At 42.1% G+C, this 17,199-nt stretch overlaps 1 protein-coding gene and 1 long non-coding RNA gene across 2 annotated transcripts in view; one reads left to right on the top strand and one right to left on the bottom strand.

Moving 5' to 3' along the window:
- Positions 1-2,142: 2,142 nt before the first annotated feature.
- LOC150062848 (uncharacterized) lies at positions 2,143-9,247 on the bottom strand. Its single transcript, XR_016535497.1, has 5 exons — positions 8,513-9,247; positions 6,184-6,207; positions 4,632-4,683; positions 3,009-3,053; positions 2,143-2,891 (listed from the first exon to the last, which is right to left on the bottom strand). It is a non-coding gene; the product is annotated as an uncharacterized LOC150062848 (long non-coding RNA).
- Positions 9,248-9,335: 88 nt separating this feature from the next.
- Znrf2 (zinc and ring finger 2) overlaps positions 9,336-17,199 on the top strand; it is a 75,077-nt gene continuing 67,213 nt past the window's right edge. Inside the window, exon 1 of the mRNA XM_090332700.1 lies at positions 9,336-9,973. Coding sequence (XP_090188826.1) covers positions 9,514-9,973 — 460 coding nt within the window. The 5' untranslated portion in view covers positions 9,336-9,513. The remainder of the gene's footprint in view (positions 9,974-17,199) is intronic.

The following is a 17,199-nucleotide window of genomic DNA, read 5'->3' as shown; positions in this document are numbered from 1 at the left end:
TTTGCATTTGAAAGACAACCTTGCAAGGATGTTTGCAAAACAGGCAATGGAAAGTTCCACATAAGCTCTGAACAAGCCAGATACCTATGGGCCCAGCTTGAGAAACTGTGAGCCCCCGACTCCACCTTGGCTCACTAGTGGAGTTAGGAAAGACACATAAGGACTTCATGGCCCTGAATAATAGTTTTTGTGCTTTTGTTTTGTTTAGGGCACAGTTTATACTGGAGACTTCCAAATCCTTAAATAGAAGTTAGTGTATTTGTTTTGTGTTGGCTGATTTAACCAATTATAATGGACTTAGTAGTGTAAACATAAATCAATCTATGATTTTAGATGTTGCTGGGTTCCCTGGCTAAATCCAGCTATTGGTTAGCAGGACTATGTTCCTCCTGGAGGGCACTAATTGTAGAAAACACTTGCATTCATCACCTTGTGTGCCTCTGTCTTCAAATCCAACAATGGTAGAGCAAGCCTTTCATTAAGTCACTCTGACCCTGACTCTCTTGTCTCCCTTTTTCACTTATGAAGAAACTTGGTCCCACCAAGTTATCCAGAATAATCTGTATGACTTAAGAACCTTAGCTTCCTGGCACATAAAACAATAGATCTACGGATTCTAGGGATGAGTATATAGCCATTACTTTTAAAAGTGGCTTACTTGAGTTATGGGGGAAAGTTAATTATGACATATCTTTTAAAATATATTCCAGTCAATCTCAACTCCCTCATCATTCTCCATGATCCCCTATACCTGCATTATTAAAAAATAACATCTTGGGCTGGGAGTTTGGCCTAGTGGTAGAGTGCTTGCCTAGCATGCACGAAGAGCCGAGTTCGATTCCTCTGTACCACAAACATAGAAAAAAAGCTGTAAGTAGCGTTGAGGCTCAAGTGGTAGGATACTAGCCTTGAGCAAAATAAAGTCCAAGGACAACACTCAAACTCTGCCCAGGACTGGCAAAAAAAAAAACAAAAAATCTTAATGCTCTTTATCAGGTGATGAACTTTTTAGTAGTCTGACTCAATGGCATAGGCAATTGCTATTTTCATAGGAGGTTATACTGGAAAATAACAAGACCTGAGCTTTCTTTTCACTCATGGAATAACAATGAAAATAAATAAATTTTCCACACTTACTATTAACCCTCCAACTTGACTGTGCACTAATCCTGCCTAGTAATCTCACTTTCAGTATGTCTATCTCAGGGATGGCACAAAGTTGGCATAGGGCAAGCACACACAGAGCAAAACATGCATCAGGAGTACTGAAAAACAGTGCTTAGAGAGGCCAGACTAGAATAACCTCTGCATTCCCAATGGAAAGCCAAAAGCAAGGCTGGGACACAGCTTAGTGGTAGAGTGTTTGAGTTTAATCTCTAGAACTGCAAAAGCAAACTATCAAGAAAACAGAACTTAACCTCAAGGCTTGCTGCAAACTAAGAGCTAGGTTCCTTCTGCTTAAATAAAGCTAGATTCAGTTCCCTTTCTCAAAAGTGCTTTTATATTTTAGAGGAGCATCACAGACCAGAAAGTATATCTGTCACACTTGTCTCTTCCTTCTTGGCTTTGTAAAAAAACCTCTTGATAGCCAAGGCCTGAAGACATTACTCTCTTCCAGGGCCTGACTGCTGCTCTAAGGGGAGTTTCTCTTCACTTTTTGCCAAGATGATTCCTCCTATCCACTCATTCTCCAAAATGCTTCCTGTGCTATCCTTCCAAACCATACGTATGATCCTGCTGTTGATGTTTAGGGAAGTAGCTCTCTTTTTGCTTGTTAGACAGATCCCCTGAAACATCTTAATAACCTAACACAGCACACCAAGCCACTTAGACTGTTCCAATCTCCTTTCCAGGCAGCTCTCAAACTTCCTTCCATCTTTATTCTAGCCTGAGTGAACTACTTGCAGGGGTTTTTTTGTTATTGTTGTTTTTGTTTTGTTTTGTTTTTTTGGCTAGTCCTAGACTTGAGCTCAGGGCCTGAGCACTGTCCTTGGGCTTTCTCAAGGCTAGAGCTCTACCACTTGAGCCACAGCACCACTTCTGGCTTTTTTTCTATGTATGTGGTACCGAGGAATTGAACCCAGATCTTTGTGCATGCTAGGCAAGCACTCTACCACTAGGCCAAACTCCCAGCCCCTATTTACATATCTTTAAATGCCCATAGCTCTCTCTTACTTCAGGCTACTGAAGACTGAGCTTGGTAGATGTCCCTTATCCTTTACCAGATCCCTGTCCTTTAGCCCAACACCAGCATGCACTTATCCCAGTACATGTAAATCATCTCTTTCTCTGTATCTAGGCTGCTGACTCCAAGCCAGAGGGTTCCTTAGTTTTGCTTTGTAGTACTGGAGATTGAACTCAGGACCTGAAACTTGCTAGGCAAATCTACCATTTGAGTCATGTCATGGAACTTTTATTTTGTGTTTTGTTTTTGAATCATGACTACCTTTGCCTTGGCTGGCCTCAAACCAGTGATCCTGCTGTCTCCTTTGTAAAGTTCTTGCAATCAAACATGTTTAATTTAATTCTGAATCTCCAGTGTCAAAGCACATTACAAATGCACAGCTAGTGTTTAAGACATTTCCAGTATGGCTGCAAACGTATCCTGATGTTTGAATGCACCAGGGATGACCCAGCTACTGTCCATGTTCCAAAACTTATCCAGTTTAGACTTGTAGCTATAGAGGTCATCCACAGCCCAACTTGCTTCTGCAAGCAGAGGGTGGGGTAAGTTCACCCCCAGTTCTTACTGTGTTGTCTTCTTTTTTGTTCCTGGAGAAGGAAGTCCTGCGGTTAGGACCTATTCTCTCTCAGCTGGTTCCACTGAAGAGTGAAATCCACTCTAACTCTTCAACTCGAACTGACCACCTCTCATAGGACGACTGCTCAGGCTGCACAAGGTAGAAGTCAATTATGGTCACCACAGGGTGTAGAGTCAGAGGTTATTGAGAAGTGTATTTCTTAATCATCTATGGTTACCTGCACAGTGACTCATGGCAGTTACTCACCATCTTCAGCTTGTAGGCTGTCTTGGAGTACTCTAGAAGCAGACACTGTGGAGAGTTAAAAATAAAACAGAGTTCCTGTACTTGGAAGGCTTTCGAAATCTAGGTTTAAACTTATGAGGCTTGCTTTTACTGGGACTTTTGCTATCCTTGAGGAGGAGGTGGTAAGAGAAAATATCTTCTACTGCATTTAATCATTCATGTACAGCCACAGTGATTTAGGCAATGACAGGAGGTTGGACCGTACAAGTATGCAGGAGGAGAGATACAGTGTTATGTGGCAGAGCCCAGAGCTGCTTTTCTCAACGCTAGTTTCCACTTCAGTGGGCTGGAGAAATTCCTCTGGTACCTGTGGCTTCCCTTCACTTACTGTTATGTCTTTTCCACTGAATACCCTACTAAAGATCTAAGATTTGTTCCAAAATACTATGAAATTAAGATGAGACGTTTCTTTATAATATAGAAAAATATGACTGTGCCTGAGCTCTTCAGTTTAAAGCTACTGCCCAACCCCTTGAGCCACAATGCCACTTCCTAGGATTTTAAGTAAAGGCTTTTAAAGACATTTTAAAATATATATATTGCTTGCAAGCCTATGTGAATTGAGAAGAAACATAATATGCATATTTAGTCTCTTACTAATACTTGATACCATTTTGATAAGGAAAAATGAGTTATTTTTATTAGGAGGTGTTGACATTGTGTCTCAGCTGTTTGTAAAAAGAAAACTTACTCCAAAATCTATATTTAACACCATACAAAACTCTGATCATCAACTCATTAATATGAAACATTTAAGTCTATTTTGGTGACACATTTAAGCCTCTTGATAACACTAAAATCTCTTCAAACTGTTAACTGCTTCCATAAAAATCAAGAGAAATTGAATTAAAAGCTTCAGTATTAGAAGTATAGCTAATATCTGGTCTCCTCATGATATTTCTTATCAAACTTCATATATTATGAAATACTTTCCCGAGGAGAAAGACATAGACTTGCCATCATGGTTACTCAGGTCATCACTATTTTAATAGCAATGATATACATATTAGTAAATGGTTACAAAACAATTGCTAATAATGAGACATATGAATAATGTAATAAGATTATACAAAATAGTAAAATAAATTCTATGGGAAAATTAACATCTATTAACCTGTACACTCACAACCCTCTGTGGGCAATATGCAAATTATATTCTACTAGGATAACATGGAAATTAAAATTTGTTTATGTATTAAATTTCTCTTAAATAGAAATTGAATTGTGTGTGTGTGTGTGTGTGTGTGTGTTGTGCCAGTCTTGGGACTTGAACTCAGGGCCTTGGCACTGTTCTTGGGCTTTCTCAAGGCTCAAATTCTACCACTTGAGCCACAACCACTTCCGGCTTCTTCTTCAAATGCCGTATGGAGGAATCTAACCCAGGACTTTGTGTATGCTAGACAAGCACTCTACCACTAGGCCATGCTCCCAGCCCTAGAGATTGAATCTTTTGAGACTCATAACTAGTCTGTGATGATCATGTGCATTTTACATGGGGAACAGGTTTAGCCAGGTTAAGTGGCTTGCCCCGAATCCCTTACCAGTGTTATACAGAACCAGAACCTAGCCCCAGCTTGAACTCACCTACTTCATGGTATGTGCTTCTAATCCCTGCTGATTGCCTTCTGTCCTTTGCCTCTCATTAAAGAACCAATGGAAATACAGAGAAGAGAGAACATTACATAAGCTATGGATAATCTCCAAAAAAGTATACAGTAATATGCTTTCTAAAAACTCTAATTTTAGTTTTAGAATTTTCTAACCACAACTAAAATGCTAAAGTGTTTTTTTCCAGGCTATATGAAGATACATTTTAATATTTAGATTCTGCACTTATTTCTTTAAATATATAATAGGGATAGAAACAGTCTATTTTAAAGGTAATTATACATGTAATCTTTTTTTGTTCAAGAGGTTATTCAGCATTTAAACACTGGTTGTATCTGAATACTTTTTATGTGTGTGGCAGTACTAGAGTTTGATCTCAGGGTTTTATGCTCTTGATTGGCTTACCCCTTACCCCAGGCTGGCATTCCACTACTTACACCATACGTCTACTTTCAGCTTTTTTTTTTTTTCTGGTAATTGGAGAAAAGATCTTGCAGTTTTGTTTGCCTAAGATTTCAGCTTCCTGAATAGCTAGGATTACAAGAGTAAAAGTGGATGGGAAGTGTAGGTCTGGTACTGACATGAGGAAAGTCTTTTGGAGGCAAAGTTAAAGGATGTTACAAGTCTTTTTGCCCTGTGCAGATATGCTGCCACACTTCTCAAAGAGCTGACTTAGCATTGACTGGGAAAAGAAAGAGGAGAATAAAAAAGAATAAGGTGGGGGCCGGTAATGTGGTCTAATGGTAGAGTACTTGCCTAGCATGCATGAAACTCTTGGTTGGATTCCTTGGTATCACATATACAGAAAAAGCTGGATGTGGTGCTGTGGCTCAAGTGGTAGAGCTCTAGTCTTGAGAAAACCCAAGGACAGTGCTCAGGCCCTGAGTTCAGGCCCCAGGACTGGCAAAAAAAAAATTAAAAAATGCAGATGGGTGGGAAAATGGTTATTCACTACTAGAAATGCAAATTACTGCAATCATCTGTAGAAATCAGTATGAAGGGTCCTCAAAATACTAATAATAATTTCCACATGACATAGCTATACTGCTTCTGAGTACATACCCCAAAGACTCACCTTACTATAGAAGTATCTATATACTTACGTTTATTGTTCCACTGTTCACATTAACAAAAATTATGGAATCAGCTAGGTACCCATTAATGGATAACTCATAAGGAAAACAGTGTGTGTGTGTGTGTGTGTGTGTGTGTGTGTGTATGTGTTGAAATTTTATTATTCTATATGGAAGAAAAATATGTCATTTGCAGGAAAATGGTTAAGTGAATAAGCCAATCACACAAAAACAGGTACTGCATGTTTTATTCTCTGAGATGAAGAATGCAGAAGATAGGACATGAAAATAAAAAGGAAGAGGGGGTAAGAAAAGATAATAGAGGGATAGGTATGAGCAAAGTACACTATATACATGTCTGGAGATGTCATAATGAAACTCCTTACTTTGCTATATGCTAATTAAAATACAGTGAATTAATAATGCTCAACATTACCACTTCGATTTCACATTACCTGCAGGCCTTGCTCAGTGCAACTCTATCGGGAAAAGAGAAAAAATGAATAAGTTAATAGAAAAGGAGAAAATAAAAACAGTACACTGTTCAGATATTACATATATAAGTATGAAACTGAGATTAACTAACACTATGGCTAAATACATGGTTAATATATAAAATCTCCCTACTTGTAGCCATGAGGTCTTTGGAAATATTAAGCGAAGGCATTTACAAAACTTTTAAGCATGAAATTCACAAAAATAAATATAGTGAACTTCCCCCCTTCCTTTGTTAGTCGTAGGGCTGAAACTCCAGGTTTGTATGTTGTCCCTAAGCTCTTTCACTCAAAGCTAGTGCTCTACTACTTGAGCTACAGTGCCAATTCTGGTTTCTGATAGTTAATTGGACTTTTCTGCCTGCGCTGACTTTGAACTGCAATCCTCAGATTTCATTTCAACCTCCTGAGGAGCATGATTACAGATGTGAGCCACCAGTAGCTGGCAAGTGCACATTTTTAAAAGTACAAAAAATAATTTTAGTGCTGGAAATGTAGCTCAGTGATAGAGTATCTGCCTAATATGCACAAGCCCATAGGTTAGACCCCTGCCCAGCACTGCAGAAAAAAAAATGCTTCAAATATCAGAGATTTGCTTGGACTTTGGCCTTTTGAAGAATCACAGAGGCGACAGTTCAGTTAAGGACAGCATCATCTGGTCAGTGCTTCCCACAAGCTGGTCAGAACTCTGGCAGAAGCACCAACACCACTGGCAAACCAGTTAGGTTGCAAATTCTGATGGTTCAACTATGAATCTATGGAATGAGAGAAAACTCTGTATGGAATGAGAGCAAAGTCTCCAGAGGATTCTTTTGTGAGCTGAAATTAGAAAGCACTGGTTAAGACCATTATTTGTCAACTTGCAGATTACAATCCATTACTGAGTTGTGAACAATGCAGTGGGCAGTGACCTGCATTTTGACACAAAGTAGAATAAAGAAGGCATCCATACATTAGAGGCATAAGCTCCTAAGACCTGTTTCCTTTCTATACGTGTGTTTAGACTTGTGTTCATTTGTATAAAGGAGCACTTTTGATTTTTGAAGAACTCATAGTGAAAAAAAAACTATACATTTTAAGAGAATGCAGACTGTTTGATAACAAAATAGTTCTTTTCATGGGATTGAGATGTGAGGATGAAAGGGCCAAGAAAAGAACAGAGAAAGCCAACATTTCCCACCTCTAGAATCTGTGGAGAAAGGAAAAAAAGGTTCATTCAGAGAGGAGATGGGACTCCCACCACAAGGCAGATGATAAATCTAATAATAACTACATGTTTAGAGTTATGTTAATAAAGCACAGCTCTGGAATGTTGAAGTACAGCGTTGGGGAGTGGGTTGAAGATGGGCTGCAGCCTCCACAGACAGGGAATGTGTTTACGGGAAAAGTACACATCCAAACCTGCTCTATATAAAAGCTTTGTGTGTGTACATATATTTGTGTATTGTACAAATATAATATATACAACACACACATATCTACATATACATCCCCTCCTCCTATTCATTTCTATACTTCGTTCAAAAACATACTTGCTGTTATTTTCCAGGCATTTTCGTCATAGGAGGGACACAGTGGGCTGTTCTCTGCATTCTAGATTTTACTTATGCCAAGACACTTAGGAATTCACTGAGAATATTGTTAAATTTCATTCAGAGAGCCTACAGGATTGTTAAATTGCAGATGCCCTAAGGATTTAATACAAACATTCCAAGTATGGAAACTAAGATCTAAAAAAAGGCTTCAGCCGTCTGAGCTACCGCCCTCCCCCTCGCCCCCCCTTTCTGTTAATCCTGGAGCTTGAACTCAGGACCTAGGGGCTATTGCTGAGCTTTGTTTTTTAAATCAAGTCTGGCACTTTATCACTTGAGCTACAACTCCACTTTTGTCTTTTTTTTAAGTTGCTAGTTTTTATTTTATTATTGTAATCATTATTGTACAGAGACGGTATCGTTACGTAAGTCGGGTAAAGAGTACATTTCTTTTTGGGCAATGTCACTTTGGGCTTTTTTGGTGGTTAACTGGAGATAACAGTCTCACGGACTTTCTTCCCGGGCCAGGCTTCGAATCACCATCTCAGCCTCTAGACTGCTCGGATTACAAATTTGAGTCACCGGCGTCTGGAGGTACAAAAGCATTGCTGAATTTATCTGTTTTGTTGTTTAATCTGCGATTATCTCCAACGACCAAGGTCACTCCCACCCAAACGGAAAGGGTCCTGGATAAACCCAAGGGGAGAACAAGTGAAGTGACAAGCCTTTTGCGTCCCACGTGCGAAAGGAAGGGCTACCTTCTGATTGGTGCAGCTAGGAACGCTGTCATTCCAATCGTGCTGGAGAGGAGGGGGTGAGGTCTGGCTTGGTGGGGTTACCGGCCTGTCCATCAAGGAGCCGAGTGGTTGCACCTAACCAGCCGCTGTACCTCGGTGGGCGGGACTACGTCGGGCAGGGGCGGGGCCCCGTGCGTAGGAGCCAATCCACAGGGCGGTCCAGGGGAAGGGGGTGGACCTGAGAGAAGGAGGTGGCACGGCTGGGGGGGAGCGGGAGCCAATCTAAAGGGCGGGGCGTGTGGAGGGGCGGGAGGCACGAGGAGAGGGGGCGGTGCCCGCGCACGACCCAAACACACCGGCCCCGGCGCACTTCGCCGCGGCGCCGCTGCTGGCCTTCCGGTACGAGGCCTCCACCGCCCCTCCTTCGTGCGACTGAACGCGACGACGGTTGCCGGGAAGCGCGCGCTGCCTCTCCGAGTCCTTTTACTCCGTTTCTAAAGGCCGGTGGCTTGGGGAGGAGGGAAGGCGGCCCCGGCGGAGTCCGGGCGGACGCCTCCCTCTCACCGCGAGCCGCCCAGGGAGCCTGAGGATGGCGGCGGTGGCGGCGGCCGCCCGAGAGGAGGCGGTGCCGAGGCCCGGAGCGCCCATCTCGGCGGCGGCGGCAGAGAGCGGCAGCGGCCCGTCGCGGCGCCCTAGAACCGGAACGAGCGCCCGCCGTGTCGCCACCTGAACCGGTCGCCACCAGAGCGGCCTCCGCGGACCAGCGAGCCGCGCCCGCAGCCCGGCCTCCTTCCAGCGCCTCGTCCGGTCCGTGAGCCCGGAGCCCGCGGCCTCCCGTAGCCCACCAGGCCGTCGCCCGCCACCGGCGCGAGCCGGGCGCCCACCGCCCTCGGGCTCCGGCGGCCTGGACGTGTGGGGCTCCTTCGGGCCGACCGCGGCGTCTCGACCCTGCCCTCCGCTCCCGTCCTCTGCTCGCGGCGCCCGGGGCGCGGCGCGCGGGCCCGGCCCGGGGCAGGGCGGACATGGGCGCCAAGCAGAGCGGCCCGGCCGCCGCTAACAGCCGCACCCGCGCCTACTCGGGCTCGGATCTCCCTTCCAGCAGCGGAGGCGGAGCCGACGGAGCCGCAGGCGGCGCCGGCGGGACTCGGGCCGGGGCCGCGGGCAGGTTTCCGGCCCCAGAGTCGGGCGCGCACCCCTCCGGAGCTTCGGGCGGCGCGGCAGCGGGGACGGCGGCGGCCCCAGCCCCGGCCCCGGCCCCGGCCCCGCGCAGCCGCTCCCTTGGTGGGGCAGCGGGCAGCGGGGCAGCTGGAGCCCGCGCCGCGCACTCCTCCGTGAGCATCCCCGGCGGCGGCGGCGGCCCCTACGGTTCGCAGGACTCGGTGCACAGCAGCCCGGAGGACCGGCCGCCGGGTGGGGGCCCCGGCGGGCCGCGCCTGGTGATCGGCTCCCTCCCCGCGCACCTCTCACCGCACATGTTTGGAGGTACGGTCCCTCCCCGCACGTGGCCCCTGTCGCCCGTTTGTTTGTACTGGTTTTCTTCGGCCGGCGTAGTCCCGCCGGGGCGGGGCGCGTGTCACCCGGCACTGCCGCCAGCGGTCCGGGCGGGCATAGAGCCCGCGTGGGGTCGCAGCCGTCCTTCGCCGCCTTTGGGTGCTTTATCCGGGACTGGGTGTCTAGCTGCTGTTAGGGACAGGAGTTAAAGGGTCTCAGGTGGATCCTGGAATTCTTGAACACGGCATTTTAACATGGAGCTGTAGTTTAATAAAAGTCTCAGCCAACAGGCTCACCTCCCTCAGAGTCCACACTTTGGGAGGGTATGTTAAAACTTAAAGTGTTAGCCCCGGCAAACTACTTTACGTAATATAGTTCGTGTCAGCCCTACTTGTTTTGCAAAAGGCACTAATTGAACACAGGTCTTCAGAGGAAAATGAAAATGACCATCCCTCTGCCCACAAGGTGAAGTGAGTGGTAGAGTTATTTTAGTAAGAAATTACGTGTTTCGAGCCCCGTGACTCATGCCAGTATTTCTACAGTTCAGGAGGCTGAGATCTGAGGATCGCAGTTCAAAGCCAGCCAGGGCACTAAAGTCCTAGAGACTCTTCTTACTTTCAGTTAGCCACCAGAAAACCGGAAGTGGAGCTGTGGATCAAGGGTAGGGTCGTAGCCTTGAGCTGAAGAGCTAGGGACAGCATCCAGGCCGAGAGTTCAAGCCCCATGACTGACAAAAAAAAAAAAAAAAAGAAATTATATGTGTCTAGGTAGAAATTCTAGGAGTAAGGAGGACCTCTACCTCTGTGTCTCATGGTGTATGAAACCATCTCTCTGTGAGAGAAACTTACAAAGGATGGGCTCTTGGCATTGTCTTAGCACTTACAACTGAACACTGATAAAGAGAGAAAAACATCCATTTTAACGGCCCTTTTATTCATGTATTTATAGATTTAAGAACTCTGAGTAAGGAGTTGGCAAAGTGGAGTATTTAGCAAAGTGATTGTTCTTAATATTCTCTCATATCAGTGTTCATACTGGTTTAAGTTTGTTGCATTTAGCTTTTCTAATTTTAATGCTGCTCTGCACATTCCATATGGAAAATACTTCAGATTTAGCTGCCTTATTTTAATGGCCTGTTTTCATGTAGATATCTTTTAAAAATCTGTTTTTTTGTTTTTTTTTTATTAAAGAATTTATTAACATTGATTTTTGCATCGTATTTCAAATGTCATGTTTAACAAACAAGTATTCCAGAGGGGAATCTCTGTATATAATCACTGGCACTTAGGTTTTAGAACATAATTAAGATTAAGCAATCTATGTAATAAAACATTATGTCTGTAGAATATATAGCCCATCATAGATTTTTTATGTCTATGTAGTTATGTTTATATCTCCAAGACTATGTCCATAACATTGGGTACCTGGATATTGAGTTATCGCTCTTGTACTCTTCGGACTAATATCTACATATTAAGGATACCATACGCCTTTTGTTCCTTTGGTCTTGACTTACCTCGCTCAACATGATTCACTGTAGCTTCATCCACTTCCCAGCAAATGCCATTATTTTCTCTTATCTGTTGGCTATGTAGAATTCCATACCACATTTTTTTGTATCCATTTATCTGCAGTAGGACATCTGGGTTGTTTCCATCTCTTGGCTATTGTGAATAAGGCAGAGATGAACTAGCTGAGCAGGTGTCCTTCTCGTATCCTGGGTTATGATGTTCAGGATAGATGCTCAGAAATAGTATGGCAGGATCATAGGGAAGATCTATTTTCAGTTCTTTTAAGAAACCTCCAAACTGCTTTCCAGAATGATTGTACTAGTTTACATTCCTGCCAGCAGTGCAGTGGGTTCCTAAAGCTCCACAGCCCTGCCAGCATTTGTCATTGTCTGAATTCAGGATATTGGGCATTCTGATTGGAGTAAGATGGTATCTTACAGTTGTTTTTACTTGCATTTCCATTATGACCATGGATGATGAGCATTTTCTCATATGTTTTTCAGCCATCTTTAACCTCTTCCTTTGATAAGTTTCTCTTTAGTTCCCTTGCCCAATTAGGGAGTGGTTTGTTGGGTTTGGGGGGGATTAGTTTCTTGACTTCCCTTTAGATACTGGATATTAAGCATTTGTCTGATGTATTATTGGTAAATAGCTTTTCCCAGTTGGTTGGCTGTCTTTCTACTTTAGTAGCTTTGCTTTTAGTAGCTAAGCTTTTGAGGAAGATTTTTAACTTGCCTTTACTGTGATTGAATCACAACACAGTTGAAGATGCTGTGAAGCAAGAGGTTGCAAAAGAATTGATTAGTGTAAGAATAAGTGGTTTAAAAAATATTGTCTAAAATAAAAGTTTACCTTATCTGTTATGATCATGAGAAATATGACTGTAAAATTTGCTATCTTTAATATACTGATTACCTTTTTTCATATTAAGTGATGCACAGAGAGGTTACATAAGTCAGGTAAAGAGTACATCTCTTTTTGGGAGAATATCATCCTTCCCTCATACTCCTAGTTTTTCCCTCCTCACACACGAATTGTATAGTTCATTTTCAACATGATTTCTAGTGAGTACCACTGTTGCATTTACTATTATTATTTTTGTTACTAAAAGGTGGTGTACAGAGAAGTCATAGTACTATTATTTTTTTTAAGAGCTGATAATTCTCTTTCACAAGAGTCCGTATATTTGAATTTTTTTGTTAAAAGTAAATACATTCCATCTAGATTAGGGGCAAACAGTTGACATTCATCTAATAAGTTAGCAAGTGAGAAAAGTCAATTGCTGGAAGTTGAAGGTAAAGCATATTTTAAAAATCTCAGTTCTTGGGGGGGAGGGTAATGGGTACCAAGACATGTGAAAGGGTATCAATGTATGTGAATTAATGTACCTTCTGTCTGGCAAATATCATGTAACCCTTTTATTAATTATAATAAAAAAATAAAAATTAAAAAAATAAAATAAAAAATAAAAATCTCAGTTCATGGGCCGGGAGTTTGGCCTAGTGGTAGAGTGCTTGCCTAGCATGCACAAATACCCAGGTTCGATTCCTCAGTACCACATACATAGAAAAAGGCCAGAAGTGGTGCAGAGGCTCAAGGGGTAGAGCTCTAGCCTTGAGAAAGTCCAAGGACAGTGCTTAGGCCCTGAGCCCAAGCCCAAGACTGGCAAAAAAAAAAAAATGCACTTTCTATCTGACTAATATAATGTAATCCCTCTATTAATTACAATAAAAATATATTTAAAAAATAAAAAAAAATCTCAGTTCTTAGATTTGTGTATACTCCAAGTAGGTGTTTCAGTGCTGTAGCCCTGGAACAAGACTGTCACCTGAGGAGCTTGTCTGTAGAGAATTGAGCATTGCTGTCTTAAGTTCATGTGTGCAATGAAATTTAGCTTTTTTTAAAAAATTATATTTAGGTTAAATTTAGTAGTTTTTGTGTTTGGTATTTTGTCATTAGTTTTCCATAGGTAATTCTTTGTTGTTGTTTTTTTTGTCGGTTGGTGGACTTGAACTCTGGGCCAAGGCACTGTCCCTGAGCTCTTCATCTCAAGACTACTGCCCTATTCCTTGAGCAACAGTGCCACTTCCAGTTTTCTGGTGGTTAATTGGAGATAAGAATCTCATGGACTTTAGTGCCCAGGCTGGCTTTGAACCACAGTCCTTTGATCTCAGCCTCCTGAGTAGCTAGGATTACAGGTGTGAGCCGCCTCACCCAGCTCCATCAGTTAATTCTATTGCTTCAAGATCTTCCCCTCAAAATTATGACCAAAAAATCAAAAGTTCAGAACTGGATCACGTGGCCCTTTCTCTTTTCATCTCTTCCAAGTTCAAAATACTTGTATGTTTTCATGGCCAGTATCCTTTTGGATCTGCAGTTAGGCTCAACACATTCAAGCCTTGGCACAATCTTCTTGATTTTAGACTTCTTTCAGAATATTGTCTTCGTCTGACCTCCCTAGCCACTTTGCTTCCATCATATTGTCTCTTCTTTAGGCATGCAGGTAATCTTTGCCCTTCTTGTACTGGGACACTTTGTGAGGCTGATGCTTAAGCCACATGTCTTAAAGTCCTGGTTTTGGGTACTCTTTTTAGTAGAGCTGTTCAGAGACTTGGAAGACAATAACACTTGCCTCATGCTGCTCTGAGGAAAAAGTTAAATCTAGGTTTGTCTTAAGAAAACACTCATTGATTTATGTAAGAAACTTCAGCTGATGAAGGTTGGACACAGATGAGAAAAATGACCTGTTCTTACAGATCAGAGTGACATGACCTCAAATCTTTGTTGAGACAGAGAGATGGAATAGACCTAAGTAAAAACTTATCTCTAAGTAGCATTGCCTTAATGATATTTTGCTCTTTTATATCAGTGGAAAGATTTGTCAGGAATACAATAAAATTGTGTTGATCATCATCCTGAAACTTAAGGAGCTAGATGAAGGATCTTATTTTAAAAGTTATATTTGATTATACTTCACATCAGCCTCATTTTTATTAGGTATTATAGTATTAATGTGTTTAGTTATCTAAAGTTTTACAAGTAGGCATATGTAATGGACTTAATTTGAAAATTGAGAAAATGAGTATTTCTAAATTGATGAAACATTCTTAAGGTAATTTTTTTTTTTTGCCAGTCCTGGGCTTGGGCTCAGGGCCTGAGCACTGTCCTTGGACTTTCTTAAGGCTTAGCACTGTACCACTTCCAGCTTTTTTCAATGTATGTGGTACTGAGGAATCGAACCCGGGTCTTTGTGCATGCTAGGCAAGCACTCTACCACTAGGCCAAACTCCCGGCCCCTCTTAAGGTAATTTTGTAAAAGTTGTTTTTTTTTTTTTTTTTTTTTTTTGCTTGTCCTGGGGCTTGCACTCAAGACTTGGACACTGTCCTTGAGCTTTCTCAAGGCTAGCAGTCTATTTGAGCCACAGTAAGACTTCTGGCTTTTTCTGTGTGTGTGGTACTGAGGAGTGAACCCTGGATTTTCTGCATCGTAGACAAGCACTCTACCACTAAGCCAAGCTACCAGCAGTAAAACATTTTATTATTGTTTCCTAATAAGGTTAAAAAGTATTTGTCTTTTGTAGGCTGTCATGTAGTATGTAGAAAATGGAAAACCTAAACAGTACTACTATTTTGTGTTTGATTTTTATCTTAGGAATCTAGCAAATGTATTTGTTAAGTGTTCTATCAATGAATTGCAACAATGAGAAAGCTTTCTGTAGTGGCTTTGTTTTTATTTATCTTGGACATGTATTTTGGCTGTGTATATCTTTTTTTTTTTTTTTGGTCTGTCATGAGGCTTGATCTCTAAGAGCCTGGGTACTGTCCCTGCACTCTTTCACTTAAGGTTAGTTCTCTACTACCACTTTGAGCCACAGCTCCACTTGTAGTAGTTAATAGGAGGTAAGAGCTTTATGACCACAATCCTCAGGTCTCAGCCTCTTGAGTGGCTAGGCTTATACTGGCACCCGGCCTGTATATACTCTTACTACTAGAGACTAGGAAAAGTGATAGCTAATTGAAATATTTCAGTTTGAACAAATTACCTAGAATTGAATGCCTGGGCATCTGAATATAATTAGAATCTTAATGTTAATTAACAGTTAATGTTTGTAAAAGGAATCAATGTGAGTAGCAAAATCTTTCATGAAGCAGAAACAATGAGTTAGATTATAAAAGTCTGCCATTGAAATGTAGAGATTATTTCTAGAAAAACTCTGGATTTGTGTAGTGTGTCTGGGAGTTTGGTAGTCAAAGTATAAAATGAATTCTTTTAAGATAGCCTGTAGTAATTTGCTGCTTTTGGCTTCAACTTATTTTGAGCTTGTTTAGATTTGCCCAAGAGATTTTAATAGTCGAATTGTAATTCAGGAGCTTCTTGTAGCCTACTTATCCTATCTTAATTTTAAGCACAGATGTGAAGTTTTCTGGCTTAGATTATGTTAATCAACCATTACTGAGTTGTGGTCAGTCATTAATTTTTTCTATCAAGTGCCAAAGTAATGTGGAGATTATAATTTGCTATGCTCCTGGATGCTTTTTATTTGATTGGAACGTTTTTGGTATGGGTTTTTTGTTTTGTCAGTCATGGGACTTGAACTCTTGGCCTGGGTACTGTCCCTGAGCTCTTCAGTTCAAGGCTAGCGCTCTCCCCTTTGAGCCACAGCTCCACTTCAGGTTTTCTGGTGGTTAATTGGGGATGAGTTTCATGGACTTTAGTGCCCAGGCTGGCTTTGAACATGATCCTCAGATCTCATTCTCCTGAGTGGGATTACAGGCATGAGCCACCGTGCCCAGCTTGACAGGAAAATTTTATGAGGAGCAGAGTGGCAGATGAGAAATGTCTGCTTCTTCCTAAGGAAAGTAATAGTTGTATCCATCATCTATCTGACCATTCCTAGAGAGGAACTTTGGTAGCTAGTATTTCTCACATGTAATCTCTGTCCTTAAATACTCCATGATACTTATGTATGTTGCTAAAGTATGACATCTGTTATAGATGCTTTGGGAATTTTTTGGAAGTATCATTACTGCAGGATGGCAGGTGGGCTGAGGAAATAAAATGTTATGAGTTGTACAGTCCTCATCTGACCTGAGAACTGAGTGGCTAAATATGGCTAAATACTAGATACTTAGATGCTTCCTCTGAGAATTGAAAAGCTCTGTCTTCTTTCTCTTTCTTTCTTTCTTTCTTTCTTTCTTTCTTTCTTTCTTTCTTTCTTTTTCTTCCTTCCTTCCTTCCTTTCTTCCTTCCTTCCTTCTTCCTTTCTCTCCTCCTCCCACTTCTTTCTTTTTTTTTTGCCAGTCCTGGGGCTTGAACTCAGGGCTTGAGCACTGTCCTTGGACACTATTGGCTCAAAATTAGCGCTTTGGCACTTAAGCCACAGCACCACTTCAAGTTTTTTTTCCTTCTCCTTTGTTTCTTTCTTTTCTTTCTTTCTGTGTGTTTTTAATTGTTGGACTAATGTATAGAGGGGTTACAGTTACATTCGCCAGGTAGTAGGTACATTACTTCTCATATTGATACCCCTTCTCATGGTTTTTGTCTCCATTTCCCTCCCTCCACTCCCTCCCAATCATCTTGTTTTCCCCTTTCCCTTTCCTATTTCAAATAAACAAATAAAGTATATATGATATACCAGGTAACAAAGTCAGATACAGTAACAATATGAGACTACTTCCAGCTTTTTCTGTGTATGGTACTGAGGA

Source organism: Megascapheus bottae, chromosome 5 (assembly GCF_031878675.1).
Source record: "Megascapheus bottae isolate mThoBot1 chromosome 5, mThoBot2.hap1, whole genome shotgun sequence".
Classification (NCBI taxonomy): domain Eukaryota; kingdom Metazoa; phylum Chordata; class Mammalia; order Rodentia; family Geomyidae; genus Megascapheus; species Megascapheus bottae.
This window is presented reverse-complemented; position numbering and strand designations above follow the sequence as displayed.